The 24,904-nt window shown below is 45.0% G+C and overlaps 2 protein-coding genes across 7 annotated transcripts; both read left to right on the top strand.

The window, feature by feature from the left end:
- The first annotated feature begins 3,431 nt into the window (after nt 1-3,431).
- Nucleotides 3,432-10,819, top strand: LOC142015906 (cytochrome P450 2H2-like). 4 transcript variants are annotated; one of them, XM_074999856.1, is made up of 9 exons: nt 3,432-3,611; nt 4,431-4,593; nt 5,020-5,169; nt 6,435-6,595; nt 6,855-7,031; nt 7,637-7,778; nt 8,435-8,622; nt 9,633-9,774; nt 10,638-10,819. In XM_074999856.1, the coding sequence occupies exons 1-9, from the start codon at nt 3,432-3,434 to the stop codon at nt 10,817-10,819; spliced, it is 1,485 nt and encodes a 494-aa protein (XP_074855957.1). The 4 variants fall into 4 exon arrangements, with proteins under 4 accessions (XP_074855957.1, XP_074855956.1, XP_074855955.1 ...); XM_074999855.1 differs by having other exon boundaries at nt 6,435-6,607; XM_074999854.1 differs by having other exon boundaries at nt 6,435-6,616.
- Nucleotides 10,820-16,786: 5,967 nt separating this feature from the next.
- LOC142015905 (cytochrome P450 2H2-like) lies at nt 16,787-24,380 on the top strand. Of its 3 annotated transcripts, none has more exons than XM_074999851.1 (9): nt 16,787-16,966; nt 17,786-17,948; nt 18,374-18,523; nt 20,028-20,188; nt 20,449-20,625; nt 21,219-21,360; nt 22,017-22,204; nt 23,223-23,364; nt 24,199-24,380. In XM_074999851.1, exons 1-9 carry the CDS (start codon nt 16,787-16,789, stop codon nt 24,378-24,380), a joined length of 1,485 nt encoding a protein of 494 aa, XP_074855952.1. The 3 variants fall into 3 exon arrangements, with proteins under 3 accessions (XP_074855952.1, XP_074855953.1, XP_074855954.1); XM_074999852.1 differs by having other exon boundaries at nt 20,028-20,200; XM_074999853.1 differs by lacking the exon at nt 20,449-20,625.
- The last annotated feature ends 524 nt before the right edge of the window (nt 24,381-24,904 follow it).

Below are 24,904 nucleotides of genomic sequence, written 5' to 3'. Positions count from 1 at the left end.
GGAAAATTTAAAACCAAAAGGTGGTAGATAAAGTTTTGGAGGTACTTTTGCTGGCCCCCTCTTCTGCATTTATCTTGTGAGAGTGGGAAAGAAGCCATGACAGCTTGTCTGTAGTTTACGCATCTCTTGGGTATCCTGACAGGCTCAGCCAGGATTAATTAGTTTGGGAGGATTCCCTGACTTATCAGACATGCACAACTACTGCAACAGGGGAGCTGCTCCCATTAACGGCCCCGTCGCCATTCCCCAGCAGGCTTTTGCAGGTTTCTGAAAGCAGTGCAAGCAAAGGAACATGAGAACGGCCATACTGGCTCAGACTTATGGTCCACGGAACCCTGTACCCTACCAATAACAGATACTTCAGAAGGAATGAACAGAACAGGGCAACTTATCCAGTGATTTGTCCACGGTCAGCGTCTGGCAGTGAGATGTCTCAGGACACTAAGAACATTGTTGCTTTCCCTGTATTTTGTATTGTATTTTTGTAGGTAGCCCCTCGTGTCTGACGATGATGTCTTGAGCTTGCACAGGCTCATCGGTTGTGGAGTCGCATGTGGCTGAGGAGTCGAAGCTTTGAACGGGATGGGCGTTCCCAGTTGGGGCAAGGGAATTGTCCTGGCTCTGTTGGTGCAGCTGCTGCTCTTGCTTTCTTCCTCTCATGAGCATCAATGAGGCGTACGCCTCACTGCTATTCAAAGTTGTCATACGCGTGTCATACGAGAACACACCAGCCTGTTGGGTCTTTCACATTCTGCTCCAGCTAATCTGGTTTTAAACCAGCACGAGCAATGCTGGCATTCATGCAGTCTCTATACCTCTTGCGAGGCCTGCCTCGATTCCTTTTGTCCTGGGAGAGTTCACCGTAGAGGAGCTGCTTAGGGATTCTTGACTCCTCCATTTGTATGACGTACCCTGTCCAGCGAAGCTGGGCTTTCAGAATCATGGCTTCGATGGTTCAGGTTCCTCCTGTATCCAGGACTTCCAGGTTCGTAACTCCATCCTGCCATCGAATCTGCAGTATTGACCTCAGGCGGCATGTGTGGAAGCTCTCCAGCAATTTTATATGTTTTCTGTGCAAGAGCCAGGTTCCATATTCACACAGGAGACTGGTCAGGACTACAGCCTTGTGCACTATCAGTTCAGTGGACTGTTGGATGTTGTGCTGATTCAACACTTGTGCTCTCAGAGCTCCTAGTGTGTGGCTGGCCTGGCAGATTCTGCCATTGATTTCTTTGTCAAGGGAGCCATCAATAGCTATCACACTGCCAAGTACTTGAACTCCTCTACTGTTTTTAACTCTGTTCCTTCAATCGAGATTGAAGTGGGGAGAGCAACAGTTCCTGGAGAGGGTTAAAACAGTACCTTGGTCTTTCCTAGGCTGATGGTCAAACCAAAGAGGCAAGTGTCATCCTCAAACTTGTTGATGATGAGCTGGGGATCAGATTCCTTTTGTGCCATAAGTGCAGTCATCAGCAAAAGGGCTTCAAGGATGAGCCTCTCAAGCGTCTTGGTTTTAGCATTCAGATGATGAAGGTCGAAAAGTGACCCATCAAGTGTGTATTGTATGTAGACTCTGTGGTGTAGGTCCCTAAGTGCGTGACTGAGGACGCACGGGCAAAAGAGGTTGAATAACACTAGGGCCAGCACACATCCTTGCTTCACACCATCGGATATCTCAAATGGATCTGAGGACTCTCCATTAGGAAGAACAAAGACAGTCATGTCGTCATGGAACAGGAGTCTGAAGTTAACGAATCTTTAACCATCATGTCTAATCGCCAGTGATGGATCTATTCTCCAGGAACTTCTCCACTTGTTTTAACCCTGCCATTGGATGTCACTGATGTATCGTGATCAGCCATATATTGATAGGTATTCGGCTGCATGCAGGTGTTGGCCCTGTGTGCTGCCCTGGTTCTGCCCAGACAGCCAGCACAGCAGACTCTGAGAGAACCCCTGAGACACACACAATCGGGTCAGGTGCAAGGTGTCTGGACAAGTTAACTGTCTTGAGCTTTGCTCAGTATAGTTCTACCTCTCAGGATACGATGTGGACAGTTATGCTACCACATGTATGGCCATTGCAATGGACCTGCTCAGTGAGAGGTGGGATTTTCCATTGCCACATATAGACAAAGACAGCCCCTCCGAGATACATTTTTATGCCTAGCTATGAGGAAGTTATACAGCACTGCTAACCTATCATGCTGTCCTCACCTGAGTTGCATGAAATTCAACTTGTACTTGGGTGCCCGGCAATACAACCTACCTGTAAGTTGGGAGTTTACTGTAGTGTTCCAAAGAGCTTAAGAGCTAAGAACTTGCCATGAAAATTACGGTACCACAAACTACCTAGGTTGTGGAAGTACATATAAGGAAAAGAGATTTGAAACCTTCATGCATATGCATAAGATGTTCGATGTGGTCAGAGGTATTATATAAAAAGAGGTTCCCTTATTTGAGTAAAAGTGACCCACGGAATGAACCCAATGGTTGACCCCATGGGACATCACAGCTGGAATCATCCCTCTGTCAGTGATCAGTAATTGAGAGGCCGTCTGGAAGGATCTTTAAGAAGGTGTGTGTGGCTGCACCTTTAGGGATTTCATGAAAAGAGAAAAGGGAGGGAGGTTGGCTAAGTCACATCGCGGTGGGGGGCATCACAAGAAATGGGGGTTCTGTCCCTAAGTGGCCACTTCCCTCTTCCTCTGAAGACAAGGCCATTTGTTCAGAGGTCCACGTCCAAGGAAGGACCCAAACCCAGATACTGGCTGGGAGATAATGCGCAAGGAATCACACCCAAAGGGGTAAATAGCGAAAGGGCTCTGAATTCGCAATAGGGAGGCAGAAGTGAAAATGCTGGGGCAGTTGGGGACTTTGTGTCTGGAGACCTCACAAAGTGGGGAGGTGGTAAGAGTGGTGCAGTGGGCTGAAGAGGGTAATAAAGCAGGAACCCAAGATGGGGGCCAGCTGAGAGAGGGGCTGACAGGAGTTGGCTGTGTGCCAGTCTCCAAACTTTATTTACAAACTATTGAGCAACGTGAAAGGTAATCACCCTACTTGTATGTGCCAGCTCATGGACTCTCGGGGTGTGTACACAGAGTGGATAATGATTTCATGGATATCTGGGGGTGAGAGAGGGGCCGTAAAGGTTTCATGTGATGATTAACCTTTGGTGTGGGTCAGGGAGAACACCAGCAGCAAACACAGTTGATATGCAAACAAAAGGTCAGAGGAGTCCATTTCGAGTTTCTCAGTATCTAACAAACTGGGTTGGCCCTAGATAATCGTGTTGACCCAGAAGAAAGGAGAGTCATCATTGGCTAATTGCTTGAACTTCGCACTGTGTTTTGACAGCAATATATAGAGAGTGGGTTCTGAAATCCAAAGTAATCTCTTTCCAGAAGCCAGAAGAATTGCTGGACTCTTCAATGGAGCCTCTGGGAACAACCACTCTTCTCCTATTGATTTGTGTTTCTTGCCTTTTTTTCTTTTCAGCATGGAGAAAAAGGTCTGGAAGGGGAAAGCTGCCACCTGGCCCCCTTGCTTTTCCCATCATAGGAAATGTCCTTCAGCTGAATTTGAGGGACATGAGACAATCTCTACATAAGGTAATGGAATTTTTTTCCTTATGACTTATCAGTGGCTTTGTGTCAGGGAGGCCAAATGTTGGCAAGAACGTTGTGGGAGACTGTAACAAAAGTTTTGCCTCAGTCAAGGTGTAACATTTCCACTGACTTCCCCATGTCCACAGAGTCACTTACCTCAGCATAGATGCTAGTGTGATTACTCGGGCATCACTCGCCCTTGGTGAATCCATGTTGACTACTCTTGATCACTTTTCTCTCCTCCAAGTGCTTCAAAATGGATTCCTTGAGCATGAACTCCGTGATTTTTCCAGGGACTGAAGATAGGCTACTTGGACTCTAATTTCCTGGTCTGTCCTTCATTCCTTTTTGAAAGATGGGCACCACATTTGCCTTTTTCCAAACATCTGAGACCTCTCCCAATTTCCACAAGCTTTCAAAGATAATAGCCAAAGGCTCTGCAATGACATCTGCCAATTCTCTCAATATCCCTTGATGAATATAACTTTTCTTGTCGCTGCCCTTACTTCTCTGCGGTGCGATGCTGCCTTGAGAGCTGGGCACCAAAGCAGCCAGTGGTGTTGCCACTCTGCCCCGCCTTCAGAGCTGCATGGGGCCTTTGTTTTTGGGAGCATGGCCATAAAAACTATAGCCACAAAGCAAGGCCATGTTATCAAATAAATTAGAGAAGCAATGGGCTGGAGATTTAGGTAGGGAGTATGAGGATCTACATTTTGGATTTAGGTGCTTTTGTCCTTTTCTATGTGACATGAGAGCTACTTTTATTTTATGTTAAGTGGTTTGAGTAAAAGTACATTGGTCTGTTGTGTTAATCAATGACAGCTCAGTGTGAAGTACGGCCCAGTTTTCACGGTATACTTTGGCTCCGAGCCGATTGTGCTGCTCTCTGGATACACGGCAGTAAAGGAAGCACTGATTGACCAAGGGCAGGAGTTCAGCGGAAGAGGAACCCAACCATTGCTTGAGAAGATTGCCAAAGGAAGAGGTACATTTCAGAGGTGTATCACTGATGTTCTCTGCATATGGAGAACACGAGTGAGAAGACAGCTGGTGTTTTGCTTAGCCGTGTTCTTTGAATGATTCTAACTTTAGCCGCCTGTTGATATCCCAGTGGACTTCTGATTTTTATCAAGTACCAGTATATTCCTTTTGCTCTAATTATTGTGTCACTTTACACTGTGTTAGTGAATGAAATACAGCCATTGGGCTAACAACTGATGGAAAGAACCAGATGGAGGATTTTTTTACATACATATGTCAATGTCATATTGTGTTGTTAGACGAAGACAAATACCACAATCTTTCAGTTCATGTTCTCTCAGTGAGCAATATATCCTGAGGTTAGACAATTTGGAAAACTGAGTTGATGGCCACCCCTCGCACAGCATGCGTTCTCCTCCTGTTTTTCCAGGTATTATCTTCAGCAATGGGGAGCGATGGAAGCAGCTTCGCCGATTTGCCCTCACCAACCTGAGAAACTTTGGGATGGGGAAGAAGAGCATTGAGCTGCGAATCCAGGAGGAAGCCAGTTTTCTGGTGGAAAGGCTCAGAAACACCCAGGGTGGGGATTTGCTGTCTGTGTGCTGGAAACTGAAGAGTCGGCTAAAGACTCTCTTGTTTTCCTTTTCTTGTGATAGTTAACTTTGGTCCAAACAGTAGCTGCGACTATTACAACCTGTGTTTTTCTGAAATTAGCTGTGTGAGAAAAGTTTGTGAGATAACGATTCCCGATGCTTATCTCCCATGCTATCTATCCTCTGGTCTGTGGCCAATGAGCTAATGGGGAAAGCTTGTCTCGAGTAGATGTAAACTAACACAGGGAACTGAATTAGGGTGGTTTGTTTTTTCTCCAGTCGAAAAGACATGGGACTCTAGGGCTACGTCTACACGTGCACCCAACTTCGAAATAGCTTATTTCGATGTTGCGACATCGAAATAGGCTATTTCGATGAATAACGTCTACACGTCCTCCAGGGCTGGCAACGTCGATGTTCAACTTCGACGTTGCTCAGCCCAACATTGAAATAGGCACAGCGAGGGAACGTCTACACGGCAAAGTAGCACACATCGAAATAAGGGAGCCAGACACAGCTGCAGACAGGGTCACGGGGCGGACTCAACAGCAAGTCGCTCCCTTAAAGGGCCCCTCCCAGACACACTTTCATTAAACAGTGCAAGATACACAGAGCCAACAACTAGTTGCAGACCCTGTATATGCAGCACGGACCCCCAGCTGCAGCAGCAGCAGCCAGAAGTCCTGGGCTAAGGGCTGCTGCCCACGGTGACCACAGAGCCCCGCAAGGGCTGGAGAGAGAGTATCTCTCAACCCCCCAGCTGATGGCCGCCATGGAGGACCCCGCTATTTCGATGTTGCGGGACGCGGATCGTCTACACGTCCCTACTTCGATGTTGAACGTCGAAGTAGGGCGCTATTCCCATCCCCTCATGGGGTTAGCGACTTCGACGTCTCGCCGCCTAACGTCGATTTCAACTTCGAAATAGCACCCAACACGTGTAGACGTGATGGGCGCTATTTCGAAGTTACTGCCGCTACTTCGAAGTAGCGTGCACGTGTAGACGCAGCCTAGGATTCTTTCCTTCCATTCAGAGAAGGGTAAGAACTCCCAACTGCCACCTGTGAGGAGCTCTGAAAAGGGAGTGACAGCTCACCCTAGAATTGTGACACCACAGCTCTCCCTCCCCAGTGAATATTAGAGACTGCCCTCTTCGTGTGGGGCCACCAGATCCAGAACGTCTCAATAGCATCAAGGGCTGAAGGTGGAAATACTGATTTATAAACTTGGCTCTGGCTTTATTTTGCTCCAGGGCGTCCCTTTGACCCCACTGTCTTCCTCAACCACGCCATCTCCAACATCATCTGCTCTGTCATCTTTGGGGACCGGTTTGACTACGAAGATAAGAAATTTCTGACTTTAATTCATCTCGGCATGGAAAACACTAAGTTGTTTGGCTTCTTCCTAGTCCAGGTGTGTTCTGGAGTTTCTTCTGCTTCACTGTGGACAGAAGGACAGAGGCTTTTTTTCAATATATCTATTACTATTCATTTCCCTTAAATAGGTGTTTCCGTTTCTCATCATGGTCCCGTTCTCCTTGTCAGACTGCAGCTATTCCCAATATTGGGGCCGAACTATTTCATTTTGCAGCTGCAGTTGAGTCAGTTGGGTAAACACTATGGTTATCTGGCCCACAGTAAAAAAGATGTGTTTTCTCCTTCCACCTTTATAGCTGTACAATTTTTTCCCAACTCTCCTGGATTACATTCCGGGTCCTCACCACAGGATGATTAAAATTGATGAGGAGCTCAAGAGATTTGTTCTGGAGAGAGTGAAGATGCACAAAGAGTCGCTGGACCCCAGCTGCCCTCGAGACTTCATTGATGCTTTCCTCATCAAAATGGAAGAGGTATGTGAGGGCAGAGGTTGTGGAGTCAGTCTGACAAATTTTGGGTGTTTTTCTCTCTGCACAAGACCCAGAAGAGAACCTGGTTTCTGAACATGAAACTTCCATTGTAATAGCCCCACCCTGCTCATCTCATTTGTGTGAGTGATGCTGGTGGGACTTCACCTGTAAGAGAGGCAGGACTGGTCCCTCAGGCTGTGCACACACTGCATTGGAAGATGCACAGGAAGCAGTGGCTGGCAATTTCAAAAGGCTGCCTCTGCCCTTACCTCCAAACCTAGCCTACTCCTAGCTTACTGGAAATGTCTCTTGCAAATCCCCCGTGATATTTTGCAACAACAGCCTATTAGCAGTTCTGTCAGGGCCGGTCTTGCTCAATAGGTAGCCAGGTATTTGCATGTTCATGGGGGTTTTCCTTCCTTTTGGAGCATCAAACTCAAACCTTTTGGCTCCAAGTTTGAAAGTGGTTTGCTCTTCAGTTCAATTTTCTTAAAGACACCAGATGGTTCATAGATTGGGTAAAAGGTGAGAAGGCTCAGGCCTGTATGAAGAGATCCCACATGTTCCGATTGTCAGTGATGAAAGAAATATGACAAAACTCTCTGCAGGAACGACAGAATGACCAGTCGGAATTTACCACTGAAAACTTAGCAAGAAGCACAGTAGATTTATTCCTTGCTGGGACAGAGACAACCAGCACCACCCTGAGATACGGATTCCTGATACTTCTGAAATATCCACCCATAGAAGGTATCACATTGATAGACACAATTACTAGTTTTGAAGAACTGAGGCGCTCACGTGCTTCCGGGCATCAATCTCTCATAGAGTTCAGACCCCTGCCTCTTAAGTCACCAGACAGATCTGGCTGTAGTTGGAAATGATGCATGTCACCACTGTGTACAGGCTGGTCATTGGTCTATCGAAAGGCGTTCGGGGATGGGTGTTTTAGATCAGTGGGGACAGCTGTCGCCATTGGAAAAGCACCAACACGGCTGCCTTTACCAAGTCTCCTGATGGGCTGTCTCAGCCCAGGACCGTGAAATTGAAGTAGACCACAGGCCAGGAGAAAGCGTAAGTGTTTGTGCAGGAGAAACCTTCACTGCCCCTGGCCGAATGGTGCCTCATTTGTGGGTAAGAGGTAACTTTCCATCCCAGGGCTGTCACAACCCTGTGTTCTGTTTGATAACACAGCAAGACATGAGCCGTATCACCACCCCATAGCTACAGTGTTGGTTCTTTGTCCTAAGTACCATGTATAGCAGCTTCTGTGACCCTCAAACTGACCAGTTTTGTTATGTTCCCCATCTAAGAACTATATATGTGGCAGTGTGGCAAAAAAGTGCGGAAAACGATGAGGACTCTGGAGTGTAACTTTATTCTTAATGTCATCCATTTGCTGACAGAGAAAATTCATGAAGAGATTGATCGTGTGATTGGCCGAGGCCGAAGCCCCTGCATGGCAGACCGAAGTCAGATGCCCTTCACAGATGCCGTTTTACACGAGATGCAGAGATTCATTAACCTTGTTCCATTCAGTGTGCCTCATGCTGTGACCAAAGACGTTCATTTCAGACAATATCTTATCCCCAAGGTTAGTTCTCAGGGTTTCTCTGTTAAAGTTCACTTCTTCTGCCTTTTCCTTTTTGAATTATTCAGAATAGAAATGTTTTGAATGTGGCCGATGTTCTTCACAATCACTGGCATGAGAGAGAGCAGAACCCTGCATTCTACAGGCCCAGCTGTCATTCCGGAGGAAAGACTTTGAACCTTTTTTACCATTTCAGACACGGAATTGATGTCAAATAGAATGGTCAAGAGTTTTGCCCTTTTTGGGAGTCTCTTGGGTGAGGTCATTTTCCGAACTGATTCTGTTCCCCGGCTCCTCCAAGCTTTACACATGCTCAAATATTAATAAGCAGCCCAACTCAAAGTGCTCAGAACCTAGGGTGACAACTGAGCTTCACTTTGAGCTATATCAGCATTTTCAGCATTATTGTGTTCCTCTTAGTTATGGGGAAACTATTGGTGTGATAACTCAATCATAAAGACAAGGGAAACTCAGATGTTCTGAAAGTGAGCTGAGAGAGGCACGTAATATTGAATCTGAACCAGCATTTCCTGTAAACATATACAGCTGCTCAGGAGAGAGTCAACTGCCACCCAGCTGATTAACAGAGCACCCACAGACAGATTTTTGTTTCTACCAGTGGTGCGCACACAGGCTTCTGTGCATATAAAAATGAATTCTGCAATTTTGGGCAAAAAATCCATACATGAATGGAAAAGATTAGAGGGAACATTGATCTCAATCAGACTTTTGAAAACCTCTTTGCTGTCGACACCAGGGTGATGTTGTAATGGGAGCAGACTTCTCCTGAAATTCCAGAATTTTGTTGTTCTACGTGCGCTGCAGTTTGTTGGGGTTACCTTATCTCCTGGGATCTGATGATTTGTAGTTCTGTTTGAAGCACGACTTTCCGGGAATGCAAGGAAATGAAGGAAAAGAAAGTGTGTCCCGTTTTCTAGCTCAGTGAGTTCTGGAGACTTTTTACTTTGCAATGTAACCACTCAAACTTTCTTTATCTGTATTTACTAAATCAGGGCACCACAGTATTCCCGTCTCTGGAGTCCGTCCTATATGACAGCAAGGAATTTCCAAATCCGGAGCGGTTCAACCCAGGGCATTTCTTGGATGAAAATGGTGCCTTTAAGAAAAGTGACTTCTTCATACCTTTTTCTACAGGTAAAAGACACTGTATTTATTTCAGACTCCACACCACTCTCTCTTAACTTTGTCTTGAGTATACAAAGAGTCCTCAAACGCTAGTCTTCTCAGCATTTGCAGGTCATCCCTGAGACAGAGCTTCTCATAACAGTGGAGCATCTGTCAATTTCCCATCTCTTTCTTTCTTTCTTTCTTTCTTTCTTTTTCTTTCTTTTTGACCTGCTGGACAACCATTACTCTCTCCTCTGCCTGGCAATGTCCTATCTCCCTTTGTCTGTTTGTCTCTCAGCTTGCTGTGGATGAATTGTTATTGAATGCACATGGAAGAGTAAAAATGAAGCGAGTAACGTGCAACAGGGTTGAAGTTAACTGTGCATGAACATCTGGACAAAGAGGAATAGGGGCTGGTTAGTGTATCAACTTTATTCCAATCAAGGAAGATCCCCAGTAACTACATTAGTAAAAAGAAAACACACTTCTCTGGTCCTTTGTCTGCCTCCAGCCTGCTACTTTCCATAACTGCACCTTTCAGCTTGTTACTTCTATCCTCCACTGAAGGACCATCAAGCTTAAATATATTAGCTGATTTGAGATTTGCATTCCTCACCTCTTCCCACCCTGCTCTGTATATTGGTGTTTAAAAGGTTACTGGTCATATGGAACTCAGCCTTTCAAATGATCTCTTACTGCAGACTCAGATCTGCCAACGTTTTCATATCTTCCTGGACTCTTTGAGATGGCCATTATCTTCTATTCTGTTACCCTGAATCTCTCTTGGCATCTAACTTTAACCCTGAGGTTTACTTCCATTGTGACGGTATTTAAAGTATATTGCTAACAAAGACCTTCTGTATCTCCTCAAACTTCCTTTTCCGTTGCAGGGAAACGGATGTGTGTAGGAGAGGGGTTGGCTCGGATGGAACTCTTTTTGGTACTGACAACAATTTTGCAGAATTTTACCTTGAAACCTCTCGTGGATCCAAAAGACATTGATTTAACTACAATACCAAGCTTTGTGATACGTTTACTGAAACCATACCAGCTCTGTGTTCTGCCTCGCTAAAGGTCATGAAAAGCCACCTCAGGCTGTGTCCACACATGAAAGTTATTGTGAAATAAGCCATTCTGTAATAGCTTATTTTAAATTAACACATCTATATGTAAGAATGCATTACAGCTTTTTTGGAAGTAGCGCTAGTCTGTCTCTTAACAGTGCCTATTTTGAAGTAGGCGTTATTTCTCCTGCAGTGAGGTTTAAGAAATTTAAAATAACACACCTGCCATTTTGAATTTATTTTGAAAGAGTGTTTACATGCTGTAGATGCTTTCAAAGTTATTTTGAAAGAACAGTCCTTGTCTTGGGATAACTTTGCTGTGTGGCCACAGCCTCAGAGTCTTCGACTAGACCTTAATTTGATTGCATGTGATTCCAAATTTATTGGTATAATGACAGAAATAAAGTCATTGTCTTTAAACAACCAGGTAAATAACCTTATCTTTAAAGTAAGTGCAATTTGATCAGTTTAAACAGAATACCAACAAGCAGCTACCCGATTGTCTCCAAAGGCAGGTCCAATAACCCAGCAGTGTCTCAGCTGGCTCTGGTAGGAATCTACACTTGACAGGAGCTCGATATGTTTTCAGTTTATTTGTGGTGCCGTTAACAATGGAGGAAACTTCTTCTGACAACCATAGGCGCTGCTTATTTACAAGGGGTTCGTAACAGTTTCCAGCCCTTGGGATTTGATCATCCCAGTTGTGGCGATGTAATGCTGATGGTTGGACATCCTGCTTTGATGTGGGGAGCTTCTGCAGCACTGGCCCGAACCAGAGTTCTGCTCCTCTACTTGTTTGTGTAATTTCAACGATGTGCTGTTAAACTAATAAACTTCCACTTCCACTTAACGTTTTATTTCTCCATCTCACCATCATACTCCTTCATCTTTATTTAATTTGCATGGTTATTACCTATTTTTGACACATTGCAGGTGAGTGACTGAGCTGGGTGAATTCTGCTTTGGGTAAGAGAGATGCTACACTAGTCTGTGTTCAGCAAGTGGATCAGACACCCTGTGCTTAGGGAGCCATACTTCTATGTGTATCAAATAAACAGTGCCCTTAACCTAGAGGCTGGGACGTGCTTATCTTTCTCCTTTCTTTCTCCTTTCCATTCATTTTTCCTTCCAGCTCTGAGCATCAAATCATATACCTACTACCTCTGTACATAGAGAGACATTTTCCCTGCCTTCATTCATAAAGTACCTGCTGTGCTCCTGTAAATGCCTTCTTGACCCCAACCAAATGTTGCCCGGCTTGTATAGCTGTTTGTGCAACATTTGACACTGATGATGCAAAATCCCTCAAATCGCAGGAGCACTTGTTGGGAGGCAGCACTTTCCAGATCCTTCTTTCCTTTGAATCTACAATGCTGGCCCATTCCTCAGCCTGGGCAGATATTTGCACATCATTAGAAAATTAAAAGAAAAACAACTTGATGCAGTCCAAGCCCTCTGTGGTCCTATAAAATTGTTGTATAATCTTTATTTAATCTTTTAATCTTTTATAGTTTTCAATTTAAGTCTGTAAACATTCCAATGTCTTTAGCTTTCCAACCATGTGCACTTTTCAAAAGGGAAGCTGTGACCCCAGCTCTAACAGTGAGAAATTTGTTTATTATCAACCATCCACTATTATAATACAATAACTGCAACTAAACCTGGACTGGAAAGTGAAACATTTCAAAGGTTGAAGGGTGGGGGGGAAACCCAAAAGCTTTGCAAAATTGATGGACAGGAAGTTGAGCCACATTTCATTTTGGAAACCCCAAAATGTTTGTGCGATGGAAACATTTCAGGACTTGTCAAGTACGATAGGAATTTCCTGATTACTGCCCTGGCCTGGGGAATCTGACAAGAGGCTTGGAGGTGTGAGGTAGCTCCAGGATCTTAGGGATCTGTGCCCCATATTAATTTAGCCAACCCCAAAATGACTCCGAAGGAAAGACCTCAGGCACGGTGCAGTGACAAAGAAATTCAGCCATGTTTTTAGCGCTCAGAGCACATGCAATGGACTCCAGAGCTTTCACAGCATTTCTAGCAGATTTTTCTCTAAATAAATCTCTATTGATTTGCATTTGGCACCCTAAATGCTGTGCTTGTCATAATCATGAGGTTTTTTCTTTCCAACCATGAGGGAGAGAAAGACAGAATATCTCCCTCCAAGAATAGGCCCTCCAATCTTCTATAAGTAGTGTAAAGTTTAGATAGATCCATTTGGCTTTATTGTTTTATGGTTTGGGAAGTGGGATCTGATTTCTGTGCACTTCTTAGAAATGTTCTTTTCCTCTCCTTGTAACTAAGTTCTCGGCCCATGGTGAAGTCTTCCCATGTGTTTTACTTTGTAACTCTTCCATCTAGTCATAAAGCTTGCAACACAAATATTGGTGTAATAATAAAAGTTTTCTTTTTCTTAACCTGGTATTGGTTAATGTTTGTGTCCTGGTTTTTTAATTTTTGGGCTAAAATTTCCCAAGTAGTCTCTCCCTGGTTTCCTTATTATTACTTGGGTGGTGGCAGAGAATTTTATCCCCCAAATCTAAGGGTTTTTTTTGCTTTTTTGGGGAAAAGTTTATTCCAAAACCTGGTAGATAAGGTTTTGGAGGTACTTTTGCTGGCCTCCACTTCTGCATTCATCTTGCTAGAGTGGGAAAGAAGCCATGACAGCTCGTCTCTAGTTTACGCATCTCTTGGGTATCCTGACAGGCTCAGCCAGGATTAATTAGTTTGGGAGGATTCCCTGCCTTATCAGACTTGCACAAATATTGCAACAGGGTAGCTGCTCCCATTAACGCCCCGTCCCCACTCTCCAGCAGGCTTTTGCAGGTTTCTGAAAGCAGTGCAAGCAAAGGAACATAAGAACGGCCATACCGGCTCAGACTAATGGTCCACGGAACCCTGTACCCTGCCAATAACAGATACTTCAGAGGGAATGAAAAGAACAGGGCAATTTATCCAGTGATTTTTCCACTGTCAGCGTCTGGCAGTCAGAGGTCTCAGGACACTAAGAACATTGTTGCTTTCCCTGTATTTTTTATTGTATTTTTGTAGGTAGCCCCTCATGTCCAACGATGACGTCTTGAGCTTGCACAGGCTCATCAGTTGTGGACTCGCATGTGGCTGAGCAGTCCAAGCTTTGAACGGGATGGGTGTTCCCAGTTGGGGCAAGGGAATTGTCCTGGCTCTGTTGGTGCACCTGTTGCTCTTGCTTTCTTCCTCTCACGAGCATCAATGAGGTGTACGCCTCACTGCTCTTTAAAGTTGTCATATGAAAGCACACCAGCCTGTTGGGTCTTTCACATTCTGCTCCAGCTGATCTGGTTTTAAACAAGCGTGAGCAATGTTGACATTGATGCAGTCTCTATATCTCTTGTGAGGCCTTCCTCGATTCCGTTTTCCCTAGGAGAGTTCACCATAGAGGAGCTGCTTAGGGATTCTTGACTTCTCCATTTGTATGACGTGCCCTGTCCAGCGAAGCTGGGCTATCAGAATCATGGCTTCGATGCTTCAGGTTCCTGCTGTATCCAGGACTTCCAGGTTCGTAACTCCATCCTGACATCGAATCTGCAGTATTGACCTCAGGCGGCGTGTGTGGAAGCGCTCCAGCAATTTTATATGTTTAAGAGCCAGGTTTCATATTCATACAGGAGACTGGTCAGGACTACAGCCTTGTGCACTATCAGTTCAGTGGACTGTTAAATGTTGTGCTGAGTCAAGACTTGTGCTCTCAGAGGTCCTAGTGTGCAGCTGGCCTGGCAGATTCTGGCATTGATTTCTTTGTCAAGGGAGCCATCATTGGCTATCACACTGCCAAGGTACATGAACTCCTCTACTGTTTTTAACTCTGTTCCTTCAATCAAGACTGAAGTGGGGAGAGCAGCACTTCCTGCAGAGGGTTAAAACAGTACCTTGGTCTTTCCTAGGATAATGGTGAAACCAAAGAGGCGAGTGGCATCCTCAAACTTGTTGACGATGAGCTTGGGATCAGATTCCTTGTGTGCCATAAGTGCACAGTCATCAGCAAAAAGGGTTTCAAGATTGAGCCTCTCAAGCGTCTTGGTTTTAGCATTCAGACGACGAAGGTCGAAAAGTGACCCATCAAGTATGTATTTTATGTAGACTCCATGGTGCAGGTCCCTCAGTGCGTGGCTGAGGACGCACGAGCAAAAGGGGTTGAACACTAGGGCCAGCACACATCCTTGCTTCACACCATCGGATATCTCAAATGGATCTGAGGACTCACCATTTGAAAGAACAAAGACAGTCATGTCATCGTGGAACAGGAGTCTGAAGTTAATGAATCTTTGAGCATCATGTCTAATCACCATTGATGGATCCCTTCTCCAAGAACTTCTCTACTTGTTTTAACCCTGCCACCAGATGTCACTGATGTATCGTGATTGACCAGATGTTGATAGACGTTCGGCTGCATGCAGGTGTTGGCCCAGTGTGCTGCCCTGGTTCTGCCCAGATAGCCAGCACAGCAGACTCTGTGAGAACCCCTGAGATGCACACAATCGGGTCAGGTGCAAGGTGTCCGGACAGGTTAACTGTCTTGAGTTTGCTCAGTATAGTTCTAGCTCTCAGGATAAGATGTGGACAGTTATGCTTCCACATGTATGGCCATTGCAATGGACCTGCTCAGTGAGAGGTGGGATTTCCCATTGCCACATATAGAGAAAGACAGCCCGTCTGAGATACATTTTTATGACTAGCTAAGAGGAAGTTACACAGCACTCCTAACCTACCATGCTGTCCTCACCTCACTTGCATGAAATTCAACTTGTACTTGGCTGCCCGGGAATACAACCTACCTGTAAGTTGGGAGTTTTCTGTAGTGTTCCAAAGAGCTTAAGAGCTACGAACATGCTATGAAAATTACGGTACCACAAGCTACCTAGGGTGTGGAAGTACATATAAGGAAAAGAGATTTGAAACCTTCATGCATATGCATAAGATGTTCGATGTGGTCAGAGGTATTAAATAAAAAGAGGTTCCCTTATTTGAGTAAAAGTGACCCATGGAATGAACCCAATGGTGACCCCACGGGACATCACAGCTGGAATCATCCCTCTGTCAATGATCAGTAATTGAGAGGCCATCTGGAAGGATCTTTAAGAAGGTGTGTGTGGCTGCACCTTTAGGGATTTCATGAAAAGAGAAAAGGGAGGGAGGTGGGATAAGTCACATCACGGTGAGGGGCAGCACAAGAAATGGGGGTTCTGTCGCAAAGTGGCCAGTTCCCTCTTCCTCTGAAGACAAGGCCATTTGTTCAGAGGTCCACGTTCAAGGAAGGACCCGTATCCAGATACTGGCTGTGAGGTAATGCGCAAGGAATCACACCCAAAGTGGTAAATAGCGAAAGGGCTCTGAATTCGCAATAGGGAGGCAGAAGTGAAAATGCTGGGGCAGTTGGGGACTTTGTGTCTGGAGACCTCACAAAGTGGGGAGGTGGTAAGAGTGGTGCAGTGGGCTGAAGAGGGCAATAAAGCAGGAACCCAAGATGGTGGCCAGCTGAGAGAGGGGCTGACAGGAGATGGCTGTGTACCAGTCTCCAAACATTATCTACAAACTATTGAGCAACGTGAAAGGTAATCACCCTACTTGTATGTGCCAGCTGATGGACTCGCGGGGTGTGTACACAGAGTGGATAATGATTTCATGGACATCTGGGGGTGAGAGAGGGGCCGTAAAGCTTTCATGTGATGATTAACCTTTGGTCTGGGTCAGGGAGAGCACCAGCAGCAAACACAGTTGATATGCAAACAAAAGGTCAGAGGAGTCAATTTCGAGTTTCTCAGTATCTAATAAACTTGGTTGGCCCTAGATAATCGTGTTGACTCAGAAGAAAGGAGAGTCATCATTGGCTAATTGCTTGAACTTCGCACTGTGTTTTGACAGCAATATATAGACTGTGGGTTCTGAAATCCAAAGTAATCTCTTTCCAGAAGCCAGAAAAATTACTGGACTCTTCAATGGAGCTTCTGGGAACAACCACTCTTCTCCTATTGATTTGTGTTTCTTGCCTTTTTTTCTTTTCAGCATGGAGAAAAAGGTCTGGAAGGGGAAAGCTGCCACCTGGCCCCCTTGCTTTTCCCATCATAGGAAATGTCCTTCAGCTGAATTTGAGGGACATGAGCCAATCTCTACATAAGGTAATGGAATTTTTTCCTTATGACTTATCAGTGGCTTTGTCTCAGGGAGGCCAAATGTTGGCAAGAACGTTGTGGGAGACTGTAACAAAAGGTTTGCCTAAGTCAAGGTGTAACATTTCCACTGACTTCCCCATGTCCACAGAGTCACTTACCTCAGCATAGAAGCTAGTGTGAGTACTCGGGCATCACTCGCCCTTGGTGAATCCATGTTGACTACTCTTGATCACTTTTTTCTCTTCCAAGTGGTTCAAAACAGATTCCTTGAGCATGAACTCCATGATTTTTCCAGGGACTGAAGGAGGCTGATTGGTCTCGAATTCCCTGGTTTGTCCTTCATTCCTTTTTAAAAGATGGGCACCACATTTGCCTTTTTCCAAACATCTGAGACCTCTCCCAATTTCCACAAGCTTTCAAGGGTATTAGCCATAGGCTCTGCAATGACATCTGCCGATTCCCACAATAGCCTTTGATGAACATAACTTTTCTGACTGCCGCCCTTACTTCTCTGCCGGTGCGATTCTGACTTGAGAGCTGGGCACCAAAGCAGCCACTGGTGTTGCCACTCTGCCCTGCCTTCAGAGGTGCATGGGGCCTTTGTTTTTGGGAGCGTGGCCATAAAAACCACAGCCACAAAGCAAGGCCGCGTAATCAAATAAATTAGAGAACCACCGGGCTGGAGATTTAGGTTGGGGGTGTTAGGATCTACATTTTGGATTTAGGTGCTTTTGTCCTTTTCTACATGACATGAGAGATACTCATATCTTTACCTTAACTAGCTTTCGTAAAAATAATTTGGTCTGTTGTGTTAATCAATGACAGCTCAGTGTGAAGCACGGCCCAGTTTTCACGATATACTTTGGCTCCAAGCCGATTGTGGTGCTGTCTGGATACGCGGCTGTGAAGGAAGCGCTGATTGACCATGGGCAGGAGTTCAGTGGAAGAGGAGCCCTACCATTGGTTAACAAGATTGGCAAAGGAAGAGGTACATTTCAGAAGTGTGTCACTGATGTTCTCTGCATATGGAGAACACGAGTGAGAAGACAGCTGGTGTTTTGCTTCGCCCTGTTCTTTGAATGATTCTAACTTTAGCCGCCTGTTGATATCCCAGTGGACTTCTGATTTTTATCAATACCAGTATATTCCTTTTGCTCTAATTATTGTGCCACTTCACACCGTGTTAGTGAATAAAATACAGCCATTGGGCTGACTATTGATGGAAAGAAACAGTTGTAGGATTTTGTTACATATACATGTCAATGTCATATAGTGTTGTTAGTAGAAGACAAATACCACAGTCTTTGAGTTCATGTTCTTTCAGTGAACAATATATCCTTCGGTTGGACAATTTGGAAAACTGAGCTGATGTCCACCCCTCTCACAACATGTGGTGTCCTCCTGTTTTTCCAGGTATTATCTTCAGCAATGGGGAGCGTTGGAAGCAGCTTCGCCGATTTGCCCTCACCAACCTGAGAAACTTTGGGATGGGGAAGAAGAGCATTGAGCTGCGAATCCAGGAGGAAGCCCGTTTTCTGGTGGAAAGGCTCAGAAACACCCAGGGTGGGGATTTGCTGTCTGTGTGCTGGAAACTGAAGAGTCGGCTAAAGACTCTCCTGTTTTCCTTTTCTTGTGAAAGTAACTTTGGTTCAAACAGTAGCTGCGGGTATCACAACCTGTGTTTTCCTGAAATTAACTGCATGAGAAAAGTTTGTGAGATAACGATTCCTGATGCTTATCTCCCATGTTATCTTTCCTCTGGTCTGTGGCCAGTGAGCATATGGGGAAAGTTTGCCCAGACTAGGTGTACACCAACAGAAGGAACTGAATTAGGGAGGTATGGTTTTTCTTCAATGTGTCAGGCTAATAGAGTTTGCTTCTTCTGATTTTCTTCTCTGTTGGATGTCCAAGACACAATGACATCTGCATAAGGTGATTCTGGCTTCTCCAGGAATGTTTGAATCCCAATTTACAGTGATTTCTAAGTAGTGATGATTATTTTATTAAAACTTCGTTAAGTGCTATTAGTTGCTCAACATCCCAGGCTTGATGGGGTCTCATTTTCAAATGGGTTTTGTAAACAAACCGTTAGAGACAGTCCCAGCCCCCACCAGTGTTTGTTATTGATACTTGAAGATGGACAAGTGGAGAAAGGAAGGTTTATTTTCTCTTTTTGAGATGGGGAACAAAGAGAGAGCGCGATGAAATGTCTCACTTGAGGTCCCACCTGGGAAGTGTCTGACATTGGTGGGAATTTTTCCCAGATTTCCTGAGACCCAGGTCACTGCCTCTCTCTTGCAATATTTAATGCAACATTAAGGGCTAAAATGAAGCTGACTGGCCATCTGGGTGAATGGTGTGTGAGAGGGGAAAATGCAGAGAGGCCCATCTCCCTTCAGTACTTATCAAGAGGAAGTTGTGTTACTGCTGTTGCTAGTTGTGTATCCTGAGCCAAGGGGCAGCTGCTTCTGTCGGGAATGGCCCAAAAGGAATCTGACTTTGACTCAATTGCAGCTGCAAAATGAAATAGTTCTACCCCAAAACTGGGAGGAGCTGCAGTCTGACAAGGACAATGGGACCATGAGGAGAAACAGAAGGGTGAAGGGCTCAGAGACACCCAGAACAGCTCCACCCATCATGGTAACAAGGGGAGAGATGGCTTGATGATTCCCTGTTCTGTTGATTGTCTTAGGGGCTCCTGGCATGGGCTGCTGTCGGGGAGAGGGTACTGGGCTAGGCAGACCTTTGCTCTGGTCATTTTTATATTCCTGTTTGGGAAGCAGTGAGTCTGCCATGCTGGTATCCAGTCCAAAAGAGATGGGACTGTAGGATTCCTTCCTTCCATTCAGAGAAGGGCAAGAACTCTCAACTGGCACCTGAGAGGGGCTCTCAAAAGGGGCTGAGAGCTCACCCTGGAAGTGTGACACCACAGCTCTCCCTCCCCAGTGAATATTAGAGACTGCCGTCTAGGCGTGGGGCCACCAGATCCAGAATGTCCCAATAGCATCAAGGGCTGAAAATGGAAATACTGATTTAAAAACTTGACTCTGGCTTTATTTTGCTCCAGGGCGGCCCTTTGACCCCGCCGTCTTCCTCAGCCACGCCATCTCCAACATCATCTGCTCTGTCGTCTTTGGGGACCGGTTTGACTATGAAGATAAGAAATTTCTGACTTTAATTCATCTCATCATGGAAAACAATAAGTTGTTTGGCTTCTTCCTGGTCCAGGTGTGTTCTGGAGTTTCTTCTGCTTCACTGTGGATGGAGGGACAGAGGCTTTTTTAAATATTTCCCTTCCTGTTCTTTTTCCCTAAAATAGGTGTTTCCGTTTCTCATCATGGTCCCGTTCTCCTTGTCAGACTGCAGCTATTCCCAATATTGGGGTCAAACTATTTCATTTTGCACCTGCAATTGAGTCAGTTGGGTACACACTATGGCTATTTGGCCCACAATAAGAAAGATGTGTTTTTTTCCTTCCACCTTTATAGCTGTACAATTTTTTCCCGACTCTCCTGGATTACATTCCGGGGCCTCACCACAGGGTTTTTAAAAATGCTGAGGAGTTCAAGAGTTTTGTTCTGGAGAGAGTGAAGATGCACAAAGAGTCGCTGGACCCCAGCTGCCCTCGAGACTTCATTGATGCTTTCCTCATCAAAATGGAAGAGGTATGTGAGGGCAGAGGTTGTGGAGTGAGTCTGACCACTTTTGGGTGTTTTTCTCCCTGCACAAGACCCAGAAAAGAAACGGTTTCTGAACATGAAACTTCCATTGTAATAGCCCCACCCTGCTCATCTCATTTGTGTGCGTGATACTGGTGGGACTTCACCCATAAGACAGGGTCCCTCAGGCTGTGCACACGCTGCATTGAAAGATGCACAGGAAGCAGTGGCTGGCAGTTTCAAAAGGCTGCCTGTGCTCTTACCTCCAGACCTAGCCTACTCCTAGCTTACTGGAAATGCCTCTTGTAAATCCCCTGTGATATTTTGCAACAACAGCCTATTAGCAGTTCTGTCAGGGCTGGTCTTGTTCAGCAGGTAGCCAGGCATTTGCATGTTCATTGGGGTTTTCCTTCCTTTGGAGCACCAAAGTGAAACCATTTGGCTCCTAGTTTGACAGTGATTTCCTCTTTAGTTGAATTTTTTTAAAGACACCAGATGGTTCATAGATTGGGTGGAAGGTGAGAAGGCTCAGGCCTGCGTGAACAGATGCCACATGCTCCGATTGTCAGTGATGAAAGAAATATGACAACTCTCTGCAGGAACGACAGAATGACCAGTCGGAATTTACCACTGAAAACTTGGCAAGAAGCACAGTAGATTTATTCCTTGCTGGGACAAATACAACCAGCACCACCCTGAGATACGGATTCCTGATACTTCTGAAATATCCACATATAGAAGGTATCACATTGATAGACACAATTTCTAGCTTTGAAGAACTGAGGCGCTCACGTGCTTCCGGGCATCAATCTCTCGTAGAGTTCAGACCCCTGCTTCTTTAGTCACCAGACGCATCTGGCTGTAGTTGGAAATGATGCATGTCACCACTGTGTGCAGGCTGCTCATTGGTTTACCGAGATGCGTTCAGGGATGGGTGTTTTAGATCAGTGGGGACAGCTGTCGTCATTGGAAAAGCACCAATACGGCTGCCTTTACCAAGCCTCCTTATGGGCTGTCTCAGCACAGGGCCGTCAAATGCAAGTAGACCACAGGCCAGGAGAAAGCGTATGTGCTTGTGTAGGAGAAGCCTTCACTGCCCTTGGCCGAATGGTGCCTCATTTGTAGGTAAGAGGTAACTTTCCATCCCAGGGCTGTCACAACCCTGTGTTCTGTTTGATAACACAGCAAGGCGTGAGCCGTATCACCACCCCATAGCTACAGTGTTGGCTCTTTGTCCTAAGTACTATGTATAGAAGCTTCTGTGACCCTCCAAGTGACCAGTTTTGTTATGTTCCCCATCTAAGAACTGTGTATGTGGCAGTGTGGCAAAAAAGTGGGGAAAACGGTGAGGACCCTGGAGTGTAACTTTATTCTTAATGTCATCCATTTGCTGACAGAGAAAATTCATGAAGAGATTGATCGTGTGATTGGCCGAGGCCGAAGCCCCTGCATGGCAGACCGAAGTCAGATGCCCTTCACAGATGCCGTTTTACACGAGATGCAGAGATTCATTAACCTTGTTCCATTGGGTGTGCCTCATGCTGTGACCAAAGATGTTCATTTCAGACAATATCTTATCCCCAAGGTTAGTTCTCAGGGTTTCTCTGTTAAAGTTCACTTCTTCTGCCTTTTTCTTTTTGAATTATTAGGAACAGAAATGTTTTGAATGTGGCCGATGTTCTTCACAATTACTGGCATGAAAAAGAACAGAACCCTGCATTCTGCAGGCCCAGCTGTCATTCCGGAGAAAAGACTTGGAACCTTGTTTACCATTTCAGACACGAAACTGATGTCAAATAGAATGGTCAACAGTTTTGCCTCTTTTGGGGAGTCTCTTGGGTGAGGTCATTTTCGGATCTGGTTCTGTTCCCCGGCTCCTCCAAGCTTTACACGTGCTCAAATATTAATAAGCAGCCCGACTGAAAGTGTTCACAACCTAGGCTGCCAACGGAGCTTCACTTTGAGCTATATAGGCATTTTCAGCATTACTGTGTTCCTCTTAGTTATGGGGAAACCATTGGTGTGATAACTCAATCATAAAGACAAGGGAAATTCAGATGCTTCTGAAAGTGAGCTGAGAGCTGCACCTAATATTATTGAATCTGAACCAGCATTTCCTGTAAACATATGCAGCTGCTCAGGAGAGAGTCAACTGCCACCCAGCTGATTAACAGAGCACCCACAGATAGATTTTTGTTTCTACCAGTGGTGCACACACAGGCTTCTGTGCATATAAAAATTAATTCTGCAAATTTGGGCAAAAAATCCATACATGAGTCAAAAAGATGTGAGGGAGAGCATGGATCTGAATCAGAGCTTTGAAAACCTCTTTGCCGTCAAAACCAGGGTGATGTTCTAATGGGAGCAGACTTCTCCTGAGATTCCAGGATCTTGTTGTTCCAGGTGGGCTGCAGTTTGATGGGGTTACCTTATCTCCTGGGATCTGATGATTTGTAGTTCTGTTTGAAGCACGACTTTCCAGGGGATGCAAGGAAATGCAGGAAAGGAAAGTGTGTCCCATTGTGTAGCTCTGTGAGTTCTGGAGACTTTTTACTTTGCAATGTAACCACTCAAACTTTCTTTATCTGTATTTGCTAAATCAGGGCACCACAGTATTTCCATTTCTGGAGTCGGTCCTATATGACAGCAAGGAATTTCCAAATCCGGAGCAGTTTAACCCAGGGCATTTCTTGGATGAAAATGGTGCCTTTAAGAAAAGTGACTTCTTCATACCTTTTTCTGCAGGTAAAAGACACTGTATTTATTTCAGACTCCAGATCATTCTCTCTTAGCTTTGTCTTGAGCACACAAAGAGTCCTCAAACTCTTGTCTTCTCAGCATTTGTAGGTCATCCCTGAGACAGAGCTTCTCATAACAGTGGAGCATCTTTCAATTGCCAGTCTTTCTTTCTTTCTTTGTTTCTGACCTGCTGAACAAGCATTTCTCTCTCCTCTGCCTTGCAATGTCCTATCTCCCTTTGTCTGTTTGTCCCTCAGCTTGCTGTGGATGAATTGTGATTGAATGCACATGAAAGAGTAAAAATGAAGGGAGTAACATGCAACAGGGTTGAAGTTAACTGCATGAACCTCTGGACAAAGAGGAATAGGGGCTGCTTAGTGTATCCACTTTATTCCAATCCAGGAAGATGCCCAGTAACTCTGTTAATAAAAAGAAAACTAACTTCTCTGGTCTTTTGTCTGCCTCCAGCCTGCTACTTTCCTTACCTGCACCTCTCCGCTTGTTCCTTCCACTGAAGAACCATCAAGCTTAAATATATTAGCTGGTTCGAATTTTGCATTCCTCATCTCTTCCCACTCTGCTCTGTATATTGGTGTTTAAAAACTTACTGATCATATGAAACTGAGGCTTTCAAATGATCTGTTACTGAGGACTCAAGTCTGCCAATGTTTTCATATCTTCCTGGACTCTTTGAGATGGCCATTATCTTCTATACAGTTACCCTGAATCTCTCTTGGCATCTAACTTTAACCCTGAGCTTTACTTCCATTGTGATGGTATTTAAAGTATATTGCAAACAAAGATCTCCTGCATCTCCTCAAACTTCCTTTTCCATTGCAGGGAAACGGATCTGTGTGGGAGAGGGGCTGGCTCGGATAGAACTCTTTTTGGTACTGACAACAATTTTGCAGAATTTTACCTTGAAACCTCTCATGGATCCCAAAGACATTGATTTAACTACACTACGAAGCTTTGCGTTACTTTTCCCGAAACCATGCCAGCTCTGTGTTGTGCCTCGCTAAAGATCATGGAAAACCACCTCAGGCTATGTGCGCACATCAAATTTAGTGTGAAATAAGCCACTTCTGCTATTTTGAATTTATTTTGAAATAGTGTGTGCATGGTGTAGATGCTTAGAAAGTTATTTTGAAATAACAGGTCTTATCTTGGAATAACTTTGCTGTGTGGACATAGCCTCACTGTCTTACACTAGCGCATTAATTTGATTGCTTGTGATTCCCAATTTATTGGTATCGTGACAGAAATGAAGTCATTGTCTTTAAACAACCAGGTAAATAACCCGATCTTTTAAGTAACTGTGATTTGATAAATTTAAACGCAATACCAACAAGCAGCTACGTAATTATCTCCAAAGACATGTCCAATAACCCAGCAGTGTTCTCAGCTGGCTCTCATAGAATCACAGGGCTGGAAGGGACCTCAGGAGGTCATCTAGTCCAGCCCCCTGCTTCAAGCAGGATCAACCCCCACTAAGTCATCCCAGCCAAGACCTTGTCCAGCCACGACTTAAAAACCTCAAGGGATG

This window comes from Carettochelys insculpta, chromosome 7, assembly GCF_033958435.1.
Source record: "Carettochelys insculpta isolate YL-2023 chromosome 7, ASM3395843v1, whole genome shotgun sequence".
NCBI lineage: Eukaryota > Metazoa > Chordata > Testudines > Carettochelyidae > Carettochelys > Carettochelys insculpta.
Note: the sequence above shows the minus strand (reverse complement) of the source record. Positions and strands in the feature narration are given on the sequence as shown.

Bases quoted from the DNA above. Each gene is read 5' to 3' on its own strand.
- LOC142015905 (XM_074999852.1), top strand. From the start codon at position 16,787: ATGGAGCTTCTGGGAACAACCACTCTTCTCCTATTGATTTGTGTTTCT. The intron at 20,626-21,218 runs GTATGTGAGGGC...AACTCTCTGCAG, and splicing joins TCCTCATCAAAATGGAAGAG to GAACGACAGAATGACCAGTC. The intron at 21,361-22,016 runs GTATCACATTGA...ATTTGCTGACAG, and splicing joins GAAATATCCACATATAGAAG to AGAAAATTCATGAAGAGATT.
- LOC142015906 (XM_074999854.1), top strand. From the start codon at position 3,432: ATGGAGCCTCTGGGAACAACCACTCTTCTCCTATTGATTTGTGTTTCT. The intron at 6,617-6,854 runs GCTTCACTGTGG...CCACCTTTATAG, and splicing joins TGTGTTCTGGAGTTTCTTCT to CTGTACAATTTTTTCCCAAC. The intron at 8,623-9,632 runs GTTAGTTCTCAG...TTACTAAATCAG, and splicing joins GACAATATCTTATCCCCAAG to GGCACCACAGTATTCCCGTC.